Source organism: Nelumbo lutea, chromosome 6 (assembly GCF_056320005.1).
Source record: "Nelumbo lutea isolate HS-2025 chromosome 6, American lotus-T2T, whole genome shotgun sequence".
Lineage (NCBI taxonomy): Eukaryota > Viridiplantae > Streptophyta > Magnoliopsida > Proteales > Nelumbonaceae > Nelumbo > Nelumbo lutea.
Genome location: NC_142689.1, coordinates 20,154,633 through 20,175,190, shown reverse-complemented (window position 1 = coordinate 20,175,190; position 20,558 = coordinate 20,154,633). Strand labels below are relative to the sequence as shown.

The following is a 20,558-nucleotide window of genomic DNA, read 5'->3' as shown; positions in this document are numbered from 1 at the left end:
AATTTAAATTACATTTTTTGCGTTTATAATAACTGAGGGACCAAATTCAGAAATAAGGATATTTTAATTAACAATAGAATTCAATGAAACATAATACGAATTAAGGAAGGATTTTTGTTTTTTTTGTTTTTTTTTGTTTTTTTTTTGTATTCAGTGCCATGCACCATTAATAACAGGTTTTAGCAATTTACCATTGAAATAAAATAAAATAAAATTGCGATGATATCGGACTGGCAGGGTAGATCCATATCCAATCCAATTATAAACGGGTCTAACTCGGGCAATTTTTAACTGGATTAAATAGTTGAATTCAATTCGGCTTCGGACAACGGATACTGTTTCCAACCGTTCTGGATGTTTGGGCACTGAACTGAAAAAGTTCGCTAGATCCCGGCCGAGAACAATGATTTACCCGGAGCGCTCGCGCTGAGTAAACCGTGCGATCGCTATCAGCGCGAGCGCTATTCTACCATGCGTTGCTCATTGGCCAGAAAATTGACGCTTGCCTTTCGCATTTTGACATTTTTCGTTCGATGACGACATTTAAAGAATCAGAATTGAGACTTAAATTAGTTTTACAGCCCATCGACGACATTAGTCCATAAGAATTCTCTGAATTCGGCGATAACCACAGCGAATTCGTCTGCGTCTTTCTTCGTCTTTGTCTTCGATGTTGTCCTCTCAGTACTCGAAGATGCGGAGTTGCTTATGGATAGTTATCTTGATTTCTTTGTCGAAGGAGCTGATTCGTGCGAATTCTCAGTCGATTTTACTTCCTGGGGAGATTGGTCTTGATTCTTGGCGATCGTCCAGCTGCCAGGCGCCTGACCCGGCGCTCTATTTTCGGCCTGTGATCGGGATTTTGACTCATCCTGCTTATGGTGCTTCCAATGGGCCTAATGCTTCGAATGCTTCGTTAATTGCTGCTTCTTATGTGAAGTTCGTAGAATCTGCTGGTGCTCGCGTTATTCCTCTAATCTATAACGAGCCGCCGGAGATTCTCGCTGAAGTGAGTAATTTATTTCTTTTTACTTGAAATTATGATTTTTGACGCTGGATATAGAAGCTATGAGTGTAATAATAACTTAATTAGTCCTTTGGAATTCGTTATGTTTTTGTTGCTTTTGAGAGTAGAACTTCACCCACAAAAATGTTTTTGACAAGAGATATAAGCGAGGAGTTCACATCCTCCTCACCAGATTTTCTGCACCAACCAATAACAAGAAAGGTGCTTCCTAAATGGATGAAATAGGGAGCTTTCCTATACGACTTACCTATTCCTGCCATGCAGAGGAATTCTGTAGCCGAACCAAATCATTCATCAGATAGGGAACTCTCTGGATTGGTCATTTATTAACTTCAGCAGTACACATCAACCATATACCCATCCTTGTATTGCAGTTTTAGCCATTAATAACAGCTCTCCAATCTCTTGATTATTTTTTTTTTTGAAATTTAAAAGATGTCGATAAAAAATTTTTCCCCCTTACATGCAAGAAGGTGTTTTGAGCTTCAATTTATTTCATGAACATAGAGTGAAGAGACGAATTTAAGAACTCTGTTTGAGCGGTTGAGCCCCCTGCCACATGGAAGTTTCCTAGGCTGTTTGAACTTCTTCACTAAATGACCCGACTAGCATACCCACCCATAGCCGTGCATCAATATTAGGTACTCATATTACATTGATTTTTTTATACGAAATTTGAATCATCAAAAAATTGAAGTGCTTTCATAGTTCTTAAAAATGCACTTGATTTGGACCTTATTGGTTCTACTGTATAGAATATAGTCGTATAGAGCATTTATGCAGGCTGTAAAAATTCACTTTAGTCCTTGATTGCCCTCTTTTGCTTAGTATCACTGTAATGGCAGCATTCTATATTGGTACTCAAATAATATTTTGTTAAGGCTCATAGTGAGTTTCTCAATCTCAATGTTTTGTTCTTATGGTTCTATGGAACTGCATTTGACTGATTTTCCCATTTACTGCAGAAGCTGAGTCTGGTCAATGGAGTGCTGTTACCTGGAGGGTGGGCTAAAACTGGTTTGTTTTATGAGATTGTTGAGAAAATATTTAAGGTACTTAACCAAAACAGAGGCAGGTTCTCGTTATTTTGACTAAATATATGCATTGTTATAAATCATGATTGAAACAGTTATGGTACCTATGCTTTTCATTTCATTCTTTTGCCTTTTCACTTTGGAAAATTTCTTTCTCGAGGTAGAAGTTGTTAAAAAATCCAAGTGTTTCACAGTGTAAGTTGATTAAACATGAGCTCAACTGGCTTAGGCTTTCCAAAAAGCTATTGTTGAGATCAAGTTCCAATACTATCCAAAGTGCATTTGAGTATAGAGTCTATTCTTTGACTTCGGTGCATTTTAGAAGTTTCCTGTAATGTTTAGAAGATACAGAGAATGATACAATCCATAATAACCAGAAGTTCTCTGGCATCCATTATCATTTTGCATATGAATTTCTGAAGTCTTAAGTCGTGGAAAATTGATTCTTCCTCCTGGAGGCCATAATGTTAATGCCATTACTATCAGTAAGGATGCTTTTTGCATTCTCCCTAAGAAATCATAGATGTTTCTGAACATGTTCATTAGAAACCAATGGTTTTACAATTTTTTTTTTCTTTGGAGCGACCATAACTAATTGATCTTGCAGTTTCCTTACAGAAATGAAATAAGAAAGCATAGGTGGCTGATGAGAGATGTGGAAGTGAGATTTCAATGGGTACAAAGGGAAGATAACAGCATGGTTGATACTTTAGCAAAGCAAGGGGTGGGGAGAGATCAAATGTTCTGGGCACAATTGTAAGAAAAAGAAGGGAGGAGATAAGAGGTCTTGTCTCTAGAAGTGTGCATGCATATATGTACATCTTATTGTTATTATTAATAAAAAAAGTTTCCCAAGTCTTCACCAATGTGCCCAAATTTGGCGTTGTGCTCCAAAGGAATAGACAAATATGAAGAAGAGAAGCAATTACTATTTGGGAAATTCATATATTTCTTTGATAGGTAAGTGTAATCTTTATTGATTAATGAAAGCAGGAGGCATGAGGCATAGTTCAGAACGTAGGAAGTGTAAGCCTCCTTAAGAGGCGGGGATGAGGAGGAGGAAGAAGAGGAAGAAAAATATCATTTTTCTTTATTTTTAATAAAAATATTTTCTTTTATATTAAGAAAAATGAAGAGGCATAGTACTAGTTGAGGTGTATGCCTTTAGCATGCCTCATGAAAAAAGCATATGAGGCATACACCTCAGAGGTGTTAGCGCCTCTGACATACGCCTCAGGGCATTTTGGGGAGCCTTTCCTGGAGGCGCACTTCCAGGCGTGCACTTTTCACGCCCTCGAAAACACTGTTATGGACTTCTCTATTTGTTTGTATTTGGATTTGAAGGGTAGAAGTGGAAACATGGGGCTCTACCTCCAACCCCATAACATTGTCTTCCAAAACTACAGAAATTGCAGAAAAGAGTTTGGTACTCTCTACTTTTTGTGTGGTTCCAGTGTTTTGAAAGTGAGAGGACTCAGAAAAGCACAAGGGCCTTCTAGCACCCAAGGTGCAAGGTAAGGCATGTGCCCAGATGAAGCAAGGCTCAAAATTTTGGAAAAAAAAATTGAAAAGCATTAATACATAAAAATATAGAAATACGAATTTGAAAAGAAATTAAATGATTTAAAATGCCTATTAGATCAAATTAAAATACTTAAGCATAACATATTACATATAAAACAATTCAATGTGAAAGTGAAAGTAAACAGATGTGGATCATGCCAAAGTGCTTCAAGTCAGAAACTCAAGCATGTGAAAGTCAGAATGTCTCTGTTCTCTCTCATAGTCATGTTACTTAAATAAGCTAGTGTGATGATGTCAGGTGTCTTCCATTCCTAATTTTAGGAGGTAAGGGCCCTTATGAGGTGGAGGGCCGATAGGCCTGAAACTAGATCAATTGTATTATTGTTGCAACTTTACTGAAAATTTTGCTATTTGGGATCCTATTCACCACAGCTAGGGTTTTGAGCATTAAAAAGATCTTTGTTTTTGTTTCTTCTAAAAGTTAATAGACCATTACTAGTGCACAAAGACCAATAAAAGGTAGCTTAGAAGTTAGTAGGCCATTACACAGATGTGAAGCATATGACAATGTCTAAAAAAGTAATAAAAAAAAGCAAACTTATAAAAGGTGTATGTCTTGGACAAGGTATAACCATATAAGGCGCACTTGGTATGTGCCTTTAAAAAGGGGCATCTCCTGGGTTCAAGCGAGGTGCATGTCTTAAAATGCGCCTGACTTATGTGCCTCAGATGTGCCTTTTAAAACACTATGCGGCTCTTACTATTTTTTAGATTAAGTGTTGAAATATAGTTAGTGGTAGATCCAGAAATCATTTTCCATCTATCTTTGCTGTTTCTATCCCAATCCAGAAAACTGCCTTCGGGTAGTGGCATGTGGATTTTGAACCTCCAGGGAAGGATGCCATTTACATTCTACCTAATTACCCCAAACACAATATTTCTGTGACTTCTTATCGTCTTGGTCATCCCCAAGAGAGTTAAATTTGTAAACTTTATTGAGAATTAATTTGTTGAAATTGGTCTTGATTTTCCAGGAGAATTCCCTCTGGATAAGAAATGACTATGAAGATCATGACTGTTATTCATGTGCATAAGTCATTTGCTTTTGTTTTTATTCTTTTGCAGCATGCTTTGGAAAAAAATGATTCAGGAGACCATTTTCCTGTCTTTGCTATTTGCCTAAGCTTTGAACTTCTTACTATGATCATCAGCAAGGTAATCAATCTTGACTCCTTTGTTCCCCCATTCTGATTATTTTTGTACTTGATTACATCTTTAGCCGTGTTCTTATGTAGTTCTAGAAGTGCAAGATGAAGGGTGCTGTATTAAACCTCTCAACATCCATTTGATTGATGTGATTTTTGAATTGTGTGTGCTAATACAATTTTTTATTGTGCATGGCTATTTGTTGATCTTGTGGGAGATCACACTTTGACATTCTATGGTATTTGTAATGGACTTTAGTTCTTTACAGAGTGCGGATAATAACATATTCATCCTGTTGTCCGTCAACCATCTCAGTTTCTTCCATTGTGAACTTGGTTCCCCCATTGAGTTCCCAAAAACCATTTCTCTTTGCTAGAAGTCACAATTTCTTGATTTCTTGTGAAGTCAAAAAAGTGTCTGGGCTTACTGGTGGGTGTAGACATGCCAAATCTCCATACTGTTCAAAGAAATGATAATGACAAAATCTTAATGGGAGGTTTTCTCCTGCTTAAAGTGTTCATATATGAATCAATAGGATCCCTATTTGTTGTGAATGGTACAAATGGATCTTCTTGTAGAAATCGAATCCAAGATTGGGCTTTTGCTGAATGCAGAAGCAGGGGATTATGTAGCAATGGCAGCAACAGTAGTGCCTGCAAAAGCAATTGTAGTTGAGGTAGAAAAAAATTCTGGCTTTTGCAGGTTGAAGTTAAATACAAACATTGGGGGACTGTATAAGAACCATGCTGAGGCTGTCATACCCTAGGATATGGTTGCGTTTGCAATGTTGCAACAAAGCAATTGGAGTTGAGGTAGAGAAAATTTTTGCATTTGTGTGGAGGAAGTTTCATGGCAGAGTGGCAAATAAAAAAACTTATATATTGGAGGATGTTGAAGTTCGACCTGCCCTAGAATTCTGTCTTGTTCGTTGACTGTAAAGTAAAGTGAACAGCAAGAAGTAGAAGTAGGAGAGGAAAGAAGAAGAGAGAAAAGAGAGAAGGTCTGGTTCAAATTAGAGAAAAAGTTCTCCCTAGATTCAGTCAGACTTGTTATTATATTATTAACTTATTGGAAAAGACTTAAGTGCCCTTATTTAAGTAAGAGGCACTTGAACTAACATAACAGTACACATCAACATTCTCAACAAGTGCAAAGACCAAAATACCCCTTCACTAACACCACTAACACTCCCCCTCAAGCCGGTCAGTATATATCATATAATCCCAGCTTGTTATATATGTAGTCCACTCTCCCCCGACTCAAACCTTTTGTAAACAAGTCTGCCCACTGGTTTCCCGTACTAACATATGCAGTTTCTATCACTCCATTCAGCACCTTCTCTCTCACAAAATGATAGTCAACTTCGATGTGCTTGGTTCTTTCACGAAACACCGGATTGGAAGAGATATGAACCGCTGCCTGATTGTCACAATAGAGCTTCATTGAAGTACTGATGTCATATCCTATCTCCTATAGAAGGTTCCTTAATCACACTAATTCACAAGCAGTATGTGCCATGGCTCTATATTCTGCTTTTGCACTGCTTCTTTCCACAACTGTTTGCTTCTTACTTTTCCACGTTACCAGGTTACCCCCCAAAAAGGTGCAATAGCCTGTGGTAGATCGTCTATCAGACATAGAACCTGCCCAATCAGCATCAGTGTACCCTTCTACTACCAGTTTTCCACCACTCCTGTACAGCAAACCACGACCAGGAGCTCCTTTCAGATACCTCACAATCCTTAGCAGTGCATTCCAATGTGGGACCAAAGGTTTCTTTATGAACTGACTCACCACACTAACCGCAAATGAAATATCTGGCCGAATAATGGTTAGATAGTTTAGTTTTCCTACAAGTCGTCGATATCTGCCAGGGTCTTCAAATATTTCACCTATATCACTACTCAGCCTCGTATTTGTTTCCATAGGTGTCTCAGTCGGTTTAGTACCCAACAACCCTGCTTCTTCCAGTAAATCAAGCACATATTTCCTATGACACAAATTAATACCATGCTTAGATCTTGCTACCTCTATGCCCAAAAAGTATTTCAACTTGCCAAGGTCCTTTGTCTGAAAGTGTTCCTGTAGGAATGCCTTCAATCTGTCAATGCCCATTTTATCATTCCTAGTCACAACGATATCATCTACATACACCACCAATATTATTTTGCCTGTCGAAGAGTCAAGACCGAAGACATAATGATCAACTTGGCATTGTTTCATACCAAACTTCTTGACCACCTCACTGAACCTACCAAACCATGCTCGAGGGGACTGTTTAAGTCCATATATAGCATTCTTAAGTCTGCATACCTTACCATCCTCCCCCTGAGCAACAAACCCTGGTGGTTGCTCCATGTAGACCTCCTCGAGCAAATCACCATGCAAAAAGGCATTTTTGATATCTAGCTGATGTAGAGGCCAATCATACATAGCTGCAAGGGAGATGACGACACGAACTGACCCTATCTTAGCAACCGGGGAGAATGTCTCTGTGTAGTCAATGCCATAGGTTTGGGAGTACCCTTTGGCAACCAGTCGTGCCTTCAGGCGCTCAACATGACCATCTGGCAAGTACTTAACACTATACACCCACTTACAACCGACAACCTGCTTCCTAGGAGGAAGAGCGGTGAGGTCCCAAGTGTGATTATGATGCAGAGCAAAGAGCTCTTCTTCCATAGCACGGCACCACTCTGGAGAGGTAAGGGCTTCCTGGACATCCTTAGGAACAACCACGGAGGATAACAAAGAGATGAACTGGCGATGGGAGGCGGAGAGGTGAGTAAGTGAAACAAAATTGGAAATAGGGTGAAGGGTGCAGGTATGTTTACCTTTCCGGAAGGAAATAGGAAGATCTAGGTCAGAAGTTGGTGTCGGAGCTGGAGCTGGATCCGTCGACGGTGATGAAGCCGGAGGAGCTACAGCCGGTACACGCGGGCGATGTGTATACACGTGACGGATGGGTGGACGGTCAATAGACGATGGCACCGGAGGCAAGGACGTAGGCATGACTGGAACCAGAGGAGGTGGATCAGCCACAGGAAGAGGAAGAGGAGGTGGTGATGTGGAGGAAGCAGCATCACCGGACCCCACGAAGAACGGAGTAGACTCGAAGAATGTAACATCAGCACATACCAAGGAACGACGAGAACTGGGATGATAACACTTGTACCCTTTCTGAGTTCGGGAATAGCCAAGGAAGATACACTTCAGGGAACGTGCATCTAACATGTCAGTCCTGGGACCTAGATTATGAACGAAGCAGACACATCCAAATACTCGAGGAGGAAGCGGAAACAGAGACATGTTGGGGAATAAGACACTAAAAGGAGAACGCCCATCAAGAATAGACGTGGGCATCCGATTAATTAAGAAACAAGAGGTGAGCATTGTATCGCTCCAAAAGGTTTTGGGAACATTCATGTGGTGCATGAGGGAGCGTGCCGTTTCTACAAGATGTCGGTTCTTTCTCTCAGCAACCCCATTTTGTTGCGAAGTGTAGGCACAGGAAGTTTGGTGTATAATGCCATGTTGGTCCAAGTATTCTTGAAAAGATGAAGACAAGTATTCACGACCATTATCAGAACGGAAAATTTTGATGTGAATGCCAAATTGATTGCGGATCTCAGCATAAAATTTCTGGAGGATGGCAAATAATTCACTTCTTTCTTTCATTAAATAGAGCCACATCATTCTTGAATAGTCATCAACAAAAATAACAAAATATCTGTATCCATTATATGACATCACTTTATAAGGATCCCAAACATCTGAATGAATTAAAGAAAAAAGACTCGACACACGGTTATCGACCCTAGAACGAAAGGGAACACGATGGTGTTTCTCAAATTGACATGACTCACAATCTAAAACAGAAAGTTGACTCAATGAAGGGACTAAGGACTGCAACACTTTCAGCGAAGGATGACCAAATCTACAATGCCACTGGAGAGGAGAAATAGATGACTGAAGGGCCGTTGACGTTCTTCCATCACCATCAAGGTAATACAGTCCACCAGCTTCATGCCCTCCACCAATCTTCATCTCCGTCTTGAGATCCTGAAAAACACACATAGAGGGGTAAAATGTGATGGAGCACTTAAGGGACTTGGTCAGCTTACTAACAGACATAAGATTAAATGGAAGCTTAGGTACAAATAAAACAGAGGATAGGGATACAGAGTCTAGGTCAACATTACCAACACCACAGATAGATGATGTGGAGCCATTAGCAAGGGTAACGGATTGTGATGTTGAGCAATGGGTGAGAGATGAAAACACACCTGGAGTTCCCGTCATGTGATCGGAGGTTCCAGAGTCAATCCAAGTCTAGAGCTGACCGGTTCTCCTGTCTAGAGCTGAAACTGGTGTCACTAGTAATGGCATGGTTGGCCCACATCGAGGGAGGACCATGTAAGTCATAGCAGTAGTTAATAGTATGTCCATCCAAACCACAATGAGTACACTTCCGTGGACCCGAGCCACGTCCTCTACCACGAGCTCCCCCTGAATCTCTGCCTCCAGTACGACCACTACCACGGATATGTGTAGGTCCACCACTACCACTCCTGCCAGGCTGGGCTCCTTGAGCCCCACTTCTACCACCTCGACCTCTCGATACTGCAAATGCTGATTTATCTGAGACATTAGAATCCATAGATCCAATGGAAGCCCTCCGAAGACGAGCAAACACCTCCTCTAAAGATGGAAGAGCAGATCCCCCTAGTATCTGGGCTCGTACTGGTTCATACTCAGACTTCAGCCCCACCAGAAACCGTGTCACATCAAGCTGCTCTCGCTGTTGCTGTTGAACTTTGACATCAGAAGTGAGAGGATGATAGACGTTTAACTCATTACGGATATTTCTCACACTGGCATAGTACTCCTCAAGACTCTGATTTCCCTGTTGCAGATTGAAGTATTCCTGATACAATTGATATACCCTAGTGGTATTATCCTGACCTGAATACAGTTTCTTAGCATGATCCCACATCTCTTTGGCTGTGTCAAGAAACATGAAGTTCACACTGATTCTGGGTTCCATATTGTTCCACAACCATGTGATGATCTGTGCATCTTCCTGTTCCCAGTCTTCATACTCCTGAGAATTAGCGGGGGGTTTCTCCTCTCTTATGTGCTTCACTTTCTTCTTCGCCTTCAGAAAAAACTCTACAGACTTGGCCCAAGGGACATAGTTCTCTCCATTTAGTTTAATGGAGGTCATTTGGACATTCAGGTAGTCAGTAGATATCATGACACTAGGTTTACCATCACTGTTATCTGCCATTTCCGAACTCCCTTATCACTGAATTCTGAGCACTACACACTGCACACTACACACTGCACACTTCACCGAAATCTGAACACTGATTTCAACAGTAATAAATGCTGAGAACTGCAACACCACAAACTCTACTCACCGAAATCTGCACCCTGATTTCAGCAATATTAAATGCTGAAAACTGCAACACCACAAACCCTACTCACCGAAGTCTGCACACTAATTTCAGCAATATTAAATGCTGAAAACCACACTTGTAACACCACAAACCCTAATCCACAGCTACCGGAAGTTTCACCATTAAGTAGACACTATTGCCCTTCGAATCACACACAAACCAGAATAAACCCTAGCATACTGCAATCTGAAAACCCATTATACGAACTGTACTACACCTCTCATGTATTCCATAACAGAAAATATGCATAAAAAAAAACTTTACCTCATCGCTTGAAGGCCAACCACACGAAGGACTGAGACACCACTGCACCACATATACCAGCCCTAATTAGGGCTTAGAAACCACAGCAACCAATCACCAACGACACAATCGGAGGCATAGGAACCTCCAAGGGAAGAGGGTGATCACTCCTTTTCAGCCCTTTTCCCAGTCTCCAACTCACAGCTGAGAAACCCAAGAGAAACCTTAGTTCGAATGCGCAGAAGACAGGATTCTAGCAAGTCTGATTTGTTCAATGTGGCTCTGATACCATGTTGAAGTTCAACCTACCCTAGAATTCTGTCTTGTTCGTTGATTGTAAAGTAAAGTGAACAGCAAGAAGTAGAAGTAGGAGAGGAAAGAAGAAGAGAGAAAAGAGAGAAGGTCTGGTTCGAATTAGAGAAAAAGTTCTCCCTAGATTTGGCCAGACCTGTTATTATATTATTAACTTATTGGAAAAGACTTAAGTGCCCTTATTTAAGTAAGAGGCACTCGAACTAACATAACAGTACACATCAACATTCTCAACAAGTGCAAAGACCAAAATACCCCTTCACTAACACCACTAACAGAGGAATACAGGAAAAAAGATCTAATTAAGTAAAAGGTTCTGGTTCTGTACCTTGTTTGAAGGTTTCAATGGTTAGAGTTTCAAAGATGGTGAAGAAGAGAGGGAAAAATTGTGTTTTCAAAATATTATAACAGTTACATAACGTCACATGATCAGAATGTGATGGAAAACTGATAAATGGGAGGTATTTGTCCAATTGTTAGAAAACTCAGGAGTAGTTTAATGGATTTTGCAAGTGGTAGGGGTAGAGTTAGTCCATTTTCTAAAGCTTAGGGGTAGTTTAAGAGATTTCCCCTATGAAAGTTTTATTAGCTGATAAGTGATAACCATATTTTTTGGGTTACTAAGCTAGTCTTATTCATGATTCTGGGATATCTTTCCACATTTTTTTTTCTAATTTTATGTAAATATTTTTCATCTCAACATAACATTTCTTTTATTTTGAATTTTAGGATGTCAACATTCTTGAACGGTTTAATGCATTAAATCAGGCATCTACTCTCCAATTCACAGAGAATTCAATAATTGGAGGCACGGTTTTCCAGAGGTATATGTCTTCTCTCACTTGCTTAGGAACTAGAAAAAATGTGGATTTCTACTCAACTCAGCTTTAACCCTAGCCATTTTGATTGGCTACATGAATGCCATCATTGCATTCTACATAATGTCATGCTTTCTGTTAAATTGCAAGTCTTTAGATCATTCTTAACACTTCACATTTTGTTTGACCTTCCCCTTTCTCTTATAGAGCTTTCTACTTGCACCGAATCATTCCTAACCGGTATGGTCAAGACAGAAAGACTGATTTCTTTTTTGGAAAATGATATGAACTTGCACATGCTTGGGGATGGACATGAGATGGACATAGAGATTCTTAATGACCTCATTTATTTATTTATTGAAAAACTTCTGTATCAGTTTTTTAATAGGCAAATAAGCTATACCATAGGGGGTAGTCCTCCTGCAAACTCCAATACACCAAAAACTGGTGAATGTGGGAGTCGATCTTAAGTCTCCACTACAACCATCCAGAGACCTTACCAACTGGGTTTGGTCCCAAGTCTCTGCTAAAAGCAGACAGATCCTTAATGACCCTTTTCTTCATTCACATTCTCAGAGATGTGGAAACAGCTTCCTTGGAAAAAAGTAGGGTTATAAAAAACATTCTCAGGAGTGTAGATGAGATGGGAGAACCAAGTCATTATAAATACTTATCTTCTTTTCTTTGTAATATTATTTCTTGGGATCTTGTACACGCCATCCTTTCAATTTAGTGCTTCCATCTTGGTAGTTATTAAAAAGTAAAAAAAGGAAAATAGAAAAGAAGATTTTACACAGTAAAAGGTCTCACCTTCTCACTACTTAGCAATGCCAGTGCCTGGTTAGACTATGACAGGACTTATTTGGGATTTAGTTGATGCTGTAATATTTGGGATTTAGTTGGTTAGAAAGGGATATTGTCTACTTCATTTTCTTACTTAAGTGGGCATTATAGTCCTTCTATTCTCACTGAAGTGAAGGTACTATGGTAATGTCATGTTATTTTAAGAAGATCAGTATAATAGAGGACTGGCCAATTGGGCTAGTTGATTTTTCTCTCTAATTGGCATTCCCTTTTTCTCCTCCTACATGACTACTTTCTCTTTCTGTTCTCCATCTTCTCTTCTTTCTCTTTTTCTTACACAAACCAAACCTTGTTCACATGACTTTCTCCCAAAGAAAATGTTTGTCCACTTAAATATACTTGGTTCAGTCGTGCTATATGGGGTTTTATGAAATGCTAATTACTGATTAATTTTTGTAAGTTAGGACATATTTAATGGGACCATTTGAAGTCACTCCTAACTCCTCTGAGAGAGTTATTAGCCATAACAACTAAAAAACTGTGTGCTATAGCTTTGCTTTATATTCAACTACCTAGCTTACAACAAACTAATTTTTTACTTCTCTAAGATACTAAATTTCCACCTTAAATGGTGCAACAGCACGAAGTAAAACATATATAATATATTATTAATAGAACCAGCCTAATTTGCACCTGTATAGGCTTATACAGTAATCATTATTAAAATATAAAATTCCTTTATCAGGATATCCTTTCAAGTTACATAATATTCTTTCAGCTTCTTCCATATAGGGTACCCAAGGCTGATGAATATACTAACTGACTAGACTAATGACATATCAGATATCTAGTTGAGTGGGGTGCAAGTACAAGAGTCTTTGAAACCGGTCATTGTTTGCAAGTAGTTCTCCATGCTCACTGTTGAGTCCGTGATTCAAATATATAGGGGTTTCAATTGGCTTAATCCCTAATTTCCTAGTATCTTTCTATAAACCTAAAACATACTTCCTCTGAAACATGAAGATATCCCTTCTACACTGAGATACCTCTTTGCCTATAAAATATGTAAGATCTATCAGGGTGCATTTAAATTGTGTTAATTGCAATTCACATGAAAACTCATATTAATATGAATTAGAATATTTATGTATTAGAACTCCTATGAACAGGAGTTCACTGTTTGGGGCTTTGGGAAACACATGAGAATTGGTTCATTTGGTCAAGAACAGTTCAAAATGTCTCTTAAACCATCCTATTTAAAAGATTGATTTGCCATATTTTTACTAAACAAAAGTCTTTATAAACATATTTAGTTTATGTTCTAAATTCTACTACTACTAGTACTACTTTTGATATCACAATAAATCAAATTGTAAAACTATCATATTTTATAAGTAAAAATTAATTACTTCTCTTAAACAATTATTTTTAAATGTTCTATACAATTGTTTTCTTTCCTTTTTTAATGTTTCTCTTATTAATATTACTAAATCCAAGTAATTTCTTATTACTTACTTTCAATCATTTTATATATTTTCCTTTCAGATTGTTAAAGATAAAATGAAAGGATACTTTGCCATTTTCTTATTATTACCAAATTCTTAAATCATGTGATGTTATGAGTGAAACGATTATATATATAATCGAAAAGTAGTTTTTTTTTTGTTTTTATTGCTTTTAAATGTTATTATTTTATTCCTTTTTTATTTATTTATTAAATATTTACTGAATGCTTTTTAAATATTTTTTTATTATTATATTTCTATTTTATTATTTTATTATTGTTGTATTTATGACATTACATAATGTTATGACTAAATATTTCAAGAGAGTGACATCTTTGTCATTGTAAAGTTGGTCTATTACCTAACTCCTATGGACATAGAAATTGCAAAAAACACCTCTTGGAGTGGAGGTTCAAAACATCAAATTCCCACAAAATTTGTGTACTTGAACTCCATAGATTTTCTTCTTCATATGAATTGCGCACATTCAAATGCCTAAAATTAGAATTCCAACCTATAATTCTAATTTCTGTCCCCAATTCTCATGATCTACCTTTAGATCTTTGATTTCAAGTTTTGTAGCTAGGAATTGCTTCAAAGTAGCATTATAGTATGCATCTTTCTTGTAACAACAATATCATGAACACTTACAATTAGTACAGTCAAGAACTCACCATTTCTTTTGATAATTAAGGCATGGATAGCATGTAATTTGGTTGAACATAAAGCTCTGGACTAGTGTTTTAAAAGGCGAGGCTCCCCCAAAACGCCCTGAGGCATATTTCAGAGGTACTGAAACCTCTGAGGTGTACGCCTCAGGTGAAAGAGGCCTATGCCTCATACACTTTTTTCATGAGGCATACGCCTCAACTAGTGCTATGCATCTTCATTTTTCTTAATATAAAAGATTTTTTATTAAAAATAAAGAAAAATGAGAATTTTCTTCCTCTTCTTCCTCCTCCTTCCTCCTCCTTCCTCCTCCTCATCCCCCCACCTCTTAAGGAGGCTTACACCTCCTTGTGTTTGGGAGACTTACACCTCTTACTGTCTGAACTATGCCTCATGCCTCTAGGTAGTGGAATGCCTCGCGTCGCACCTCCACATTTTAAAACATTGCTATGGAGATCTCCTCTGGAGCTGTTAAAAAGGTATGATCATCCATATTGCCTGATAACATCAACAGGTTATTAGTGGTGAAGAAGCTTCCTCAGGCCTCAACTATGCTCTAATACCTAGTTGATTTATTAGAGGTGATTCTTGATGTATGTGCAGTATGAGAGAGAAGAAGGAAGAAGGAAGAGAATGAGGGAAGAATGTTGGTTAGTCAATTTAGACCCACGACCCCCACTGATAATATTTTATTAGGTTAAGAAAATAGGGGGAGAAAGACATGAATACCTCTCAACAAGACACATAATGGCAGATTTGCATATTTGTTACATAAAATCCCAATTATACCCTTACAACTTGTAGAAAGATTGGGCTGGATGGGCCTTAAATTGCATATTTTATTGGTTTTATTTCTAAGTTGTTTTTCTTTATATTGGGCCTTAAGCACGTGGTCCATCTTTTATTTCTTTTTGTTTTGTTTAAACTCAGCCGCCTTATTGGAGGCATTCATGCAATTCCATCTACAATTGTTTTTCAACATTAGAAAACACATTAGATAGGGCTGAAGAAGTTTGTAATTGGAGATCAGAGGAATGAAGGATAATGATTTATGCCTGCTTGATATTTCGATGCTTAATCACAGCTTATTTTAATATGATAATATGCTATTCACTGTTATCATATTGGCTGCTAAAATAGGAATGGCTTTCTTATAGCTACTGTTGTAATAATATTCATTACTGCGTATGCAGATTTTCACCAGAATTGCTAAAGAAGTTGACAACAGATTGCATTGTCATGGAAAACCATCAAGTGAGTTTCAAAGCACTTCAATCTTCACTCTTTTGTTCTCATTATATGACGTTAGGGGCCAATTTCTTAAGGCTCTCTTTGCCATGTGAATTTCGTTTGCATGGTGCAAATGTGATGGCTTACCATTTTTTGTGATCAGAGAACATGATACTGAATTCATCTGATTTCTAAATGTAACAGTATGGTATATCATTAGAAAGATTCCAAAAGAATCCTTCACTATCCAGTTTTTTCAGGATTTTGACAACAAGCAAAGATAGAGATGGGAAGGTAATAGAAATGCCCACTCATATATTATTGACTGATATTACTGCAGACATGTTTGCATGTTCAACTTTGTTGCTTTACTATGAGTCCTCATTGTTGGATTCTTTTTCTTTATCAGGTTTATGTCTCAACTGTTAAAGCACACAACTATCCTGTATCTGCATTCCAGTGGCATCCAGAGGTGACTGTTATACTTATTTTCACATGCACTTCCATTCCTTTGTATTGCACTTGCTTAATTTATGATTTTAATTAATGGGTATGTGGAAAAAATCTTCTTTTACCCAGTTTGGCTATTTCATGGTATCATGCCTTCTTTAGTAGTTTTAGTTAATGGCTTTCAAGTCAAATTCATACCTGAAGTTGTTTTTTAATTTCTTAAGTGTGGAATAGTTTTCTCCCCAATGGGCATTTATTAAGTTATGGTGGTTCTGCTTCTCTCTTTTTACAGTGAAAAAACAGACACACACATACAATAAAGTTTGATTTATGGATCCAAAAATAAATTTGATTTGAAAATGTGCCGGTAGAAAGATAATGAGACAAGCTGTTTGGGCTATGGATGTTTTACCAGAAAATTGAAGTATAAAAATAAATCAAAGTGGAAACACCAGAACTGAAAATTTTTCTCCCTAGCTGGTTTGAATTGGGACATTGGTTTGATAAGGGGTTTGAGGGATTTAGAGGTTCCCTTTGTCTTAGCGTTAGGAGTGTTCATTGATCCTTCTAAGGTCAATGGGAGAATTTGGACTCTTTCTTTCTCAGAAATACTTTCTTGTAGTTCTTTCTTGCATGCTTTGCTTTCCTTTTCTCCCCTCCTCAACCCTTTCTTAGTGAAATTTGGAGCAGAGGGCCTTTTGTTCGGAAGTGTTCCACTTGAAAATTTGAAGCAGAGTACCTTATGTATACTTCTTATATTTTGTAAATGGGATAGATACTTATCTCCTATCCTTTTGTGGGTTGTAGCAGGAATTTGAGAGTGGTTTTTTGATATGTTTAATTGCAGGTAATACTTCCTTCTAATGTGAGTGGTCTCTTTCAACCCAACTTTGTCAGCTAATGGACTAGAAGAGCAAGAACTCTTTGGAAATGCATGAAGGCAGACACACTATGGACAATTTAGGAAGAGAGGAATGTGAAGCTGTTTAACAAGGAGATAAGAACCAAAGATGGCATCATCATAGCAAGGCTAAATCATTGGGTTAAAACATTGAAATAGTTTGAACTCTTCTCTACTGATGACATTATAAGAAATTGGGGATTGGTAGCAAGATCCTCTTCAGCTAAGTCCCAAGTTTCAGTTCAGTGGTCAGTTCTTCAAGTGAACTTGATAAAGATGAATTTTGATGGCTGTAGCAGAGGAAATCCAAGGCCCTCTGGATTTGAGAGAGCCTTCAAAGATTCCAACAAGAACATTTTGGCATTATTTTCAGGATCTATTGGCCAAGGGAACTCCATAGAAATATAGATTACTGCAGTTGTGCAAGGACTTTGGGTGGCTAAAAATTCCACCTACAAGGCTACAAAACCTAATAATAGAAGGAGATTTGGTGGTGCAATGGTTGACGAACCAATAACTGACCCCCTGATCATGCAGAATTACAAAGAAGGAAATTAAGATGTTGATGAGGGATAGAATGGTAGATGTACAATGGGTTTAACGATCAGTAAATGGACTGGTTGACATGTTGGCAAGAACTGACTCCCTGATCATGCAGAAATACAACGAAGGAAATTAAGATGCTGATGAGGGATAGAGTGATAGATGTGCAAAGGGTTTAAAGATCAGTAAATGGACTGGCTGACATGTTGGGGAAAAAGGGGCTATTAGAAGTCAATTATACTGGGGTTTTCTGGGGGATTGTAATGCAATAGCATGACCTCTTTGAATATACTTTGACAAGGGTGCGGAAACTTTCCCTTCTCAGGGGATGCCTAGCATGATCGTATATATACTGATTTTTTTATCGATTTTTAATAAACTTTCGTTTATCCATAAAAAAGAAAAAGAAAAAAATATAGTTCAAGCCTGTTGAACCTCATGAAATATTTCCGTTATGGCCATTTTCCAGAAATAAGAATGTGATGAGTGACGATTTTTCCACATTCCATTTTCTGCTGTATTTTGGAAAGAGTGAAATACAAGAATTTTTGAAGGAAAAAGGAGAGAAAGCAAAAGACTTTATGCTGATATTAGCCCTCATGTTTTTGATTGGTTGTTGGTTCACCTAGAATTTGAAGGCATGTATAGACATGGCTGATGTGGGCATCATGATGGTCCTAGAATCAGCCTAAGAGCATTCTATTGATTTAAATTTAAGTGTTTTCCATCCTTAGATTCATGGTATTTTATCTTTATTTAAGCTGTGTTTAAAGTTAAATTTGCTTTATTGCATAGGAATTCTTGGTTAGTCACTCTACACCTAAAATGGGTTGAATGTCACAAAATCTTTCTTGACATTATTCTTCCAAAAGATGAATCATGGAGGAAGTATCTTACCCTAATGATCTAATATAGGCTAGTTGGTCTATGCTTCCTATTTTCTTCAATGCTCCATAGAATTTACAGCTGTCTTTCACTTCTTCACTGGTACTCTCTAATGTGTGCTTTATTGCATGGTAAACCACAAGAAATGTAGAATGGATTTGCTTCATGTTCGGTCTATGTCATTTTTTATATCTGCTGATTGTGGTAATTGCATTGGTAAAAGTAAGTAATAGTACTGACGCTTTTCTTGTCAACCTGAAAATTGAACTAACCAATTTCATTGCAGAAAAATGCATTTGAATGGGGTTTATCAATGACTCCACACACTGAAGATGCAGTTCTAGTGACTCAACATGTTGCCAACTATTTTATCAGGTTGCTATTGTCCCAGAAACATTGCATTTGTTTGAAATGTTGTTCTTGATTCTTGGATTACAATTGGCATTTCCTATTTCAGTAGTAGATAGTTTGACCTGCAAGGGCTTGCAAATCAGTTTATTCTTTTATGGTGTCTTTGGAGTTATGTCCTTAGGCTAACAAGCATGAGAACACGGGTTTGAGTCTAAGAGCAGCCACTTCCTGCAAGAAAATGCCAAAGGTTATATCTATATCCCCAGGACCGTAGATAGCTGGGACCAACATTGGGCAATGGTCCTTTAGGTTAACTAGTTTTCTTTCACTGTCTGGTCAAACATGGACCACATTATTGAATCAAGAAAAGCCTCCCTGCATTTCATGGCTGTTGATAAGTTTGTCTAAAACAATAGTTTCAGTTAGTACAGAGTCTCAGAAATTATGCTCTTTGGTTTTGCCAAACATCTAAAATTCTTGCTACAAGAAAAATGACTGGAACTTGGGAGTAAGCTGCTCTTTACCAGTTCAGTTTTCCTTGAACCCTATAGAGGTGGAATTATCAGTGTCAATATTTTCTTTCTTGTTATGATGCAGTGAGGCAAGAAAATCCTTAAACAGGCCACCTGCCCAAAAGGTTCTCGACAATCTCATTTACAATTACAGGCCTACTTATAGTGGGAAAGCTGGGTAAGACAAAAATATCATTGCGAAAAAACTATGCTTTGAGTTGATGATAAGTCCTAACCTCAATTCTCCTGGTTGCAGGACGGGATATGACGAGGTTTATATTTTCTCTTGATTTTCAATCTTGAATTCTGTTGTACAATTGTCTGTTATTGATCAATGATTGAAAACAGGGAGGTCTGGAACATGGATATAGTCACAAATCCATACATACATGTAAGGAATGTTCCTTGTACTTTCAGGGACCCACCACATATATCTATACATGCGATGAGTTCTATCTAAGATTTTCTTTTACAAAATTAGACAATGCACTTTATCTATAAGAATAGGACCCACATTAATATAGCATTTTTTTTTATGAATACATTAATATAACATGTTGAAATCCTTTCCGTTAGATTTATTTTTTATTTTTTATTTGAGTCAGCTAACTGAACTAGATTTGATTAAAAGGATATGAGCGAACTTATATATATATATATATATATATATACACACTAGTTGGGACCCGTGTGATGCACGGGCTTTGTTAAGCAAAAGTTAAACAATACAAATACATAAGAATATACAATTGTTTTGTATTTTAATTTTTAAATAATTAATAATTATTTATATTTCATATACTACATTTAATAATTTTTTTGCAACACAAAAATACAATAATTAATATTAGATAGGATGGTTCATCAAACTGATAAAACCAATGACACTGACCAACCCGACTTGACTTGAGTTAGTCGGTTTTCTAGTAGCATCAGGCCTAATTCTTGAGCCCAAGCCCGAAGCCCAATTTAGACAAATATTATATATTATATTAATTATACATTATTAATAATATATTATATATTTTATAATATTCTATATATAGCTTGAGTTAGTCGATTTTCTAGTAGCATCAGGCCTA

The 20,558-nt window shown here is 37.6% G+C and overlaps 1 protein-coding gene across 2 annotated transcripts; it reads left to right on the top strand.

The window, feature by feature from the left end:
- Positions 1-291: 291 nt before the first annotated feature.
- LOC148847793 (gamma-glutamyl hydrolase 2-like) lies at positions 292-19,936 on the top strand. 2 transcript variants are annotated; one of them, XM_088950361.1, is made up of 10 exons: positions 292-1,009; positions 1,993-2,079; positions 4,711-4,800; positions 11,538-11,632; positions 15,798-15,858; positions 16,039-16,128; positions 16,244-16,306; positions 18,900-18,988; positions 19,562-19,654; positions 19,733-19,936. In XM_088950361.1, exons 1-10 carry the CDS (start codon positions 671-673, stop codon positions 19,764-19,766), a joined length of 1,041 nt encoding a protein of 346 aa, XP_088806487.1. In that variant the 5' UTR covers positions 292-670; the 3' UTR covers positions 19,767-19,936. The 2 variants fall into 2 exon arrangements, 1 of the variants encoding a protein (XP_088806487.1); XR_016100883.1 differs by having other exon boundaries at positions 318-1,009; positions 17,132-18,988.
- The last annotated feature ends 622 nt before the right edge of the window (positions 19,937-20,558 follow it).

What these genes read in the sequence shown, in the direction of transcription:
- LOC148847793 (XM_088950361.1), top strand. Translation starts at nt 671, where the DNA reads ATGTTGTCCTCTCAGTACTCGAAGATGCGGAGTTGCTTATGGATAGTT. An exon ending in CATTCCAGTGGCATCCAGAG is followed by an intron (nt 16,307 to 18,899) that starts GTGACTGTTATA and finishes ATTTCATTGCAG; the next exon opens with AAAAATGCATTTGAATGGGG. An exon ending in GTTGCCAACTATTTTATCAG is followed by an intron (nt 18,989 to 19,561) that starts GTTGCTATTGTC and finishes GTTATGATGCAG; the next exon opens with TGAGGCAAGAAAATCCTTAA.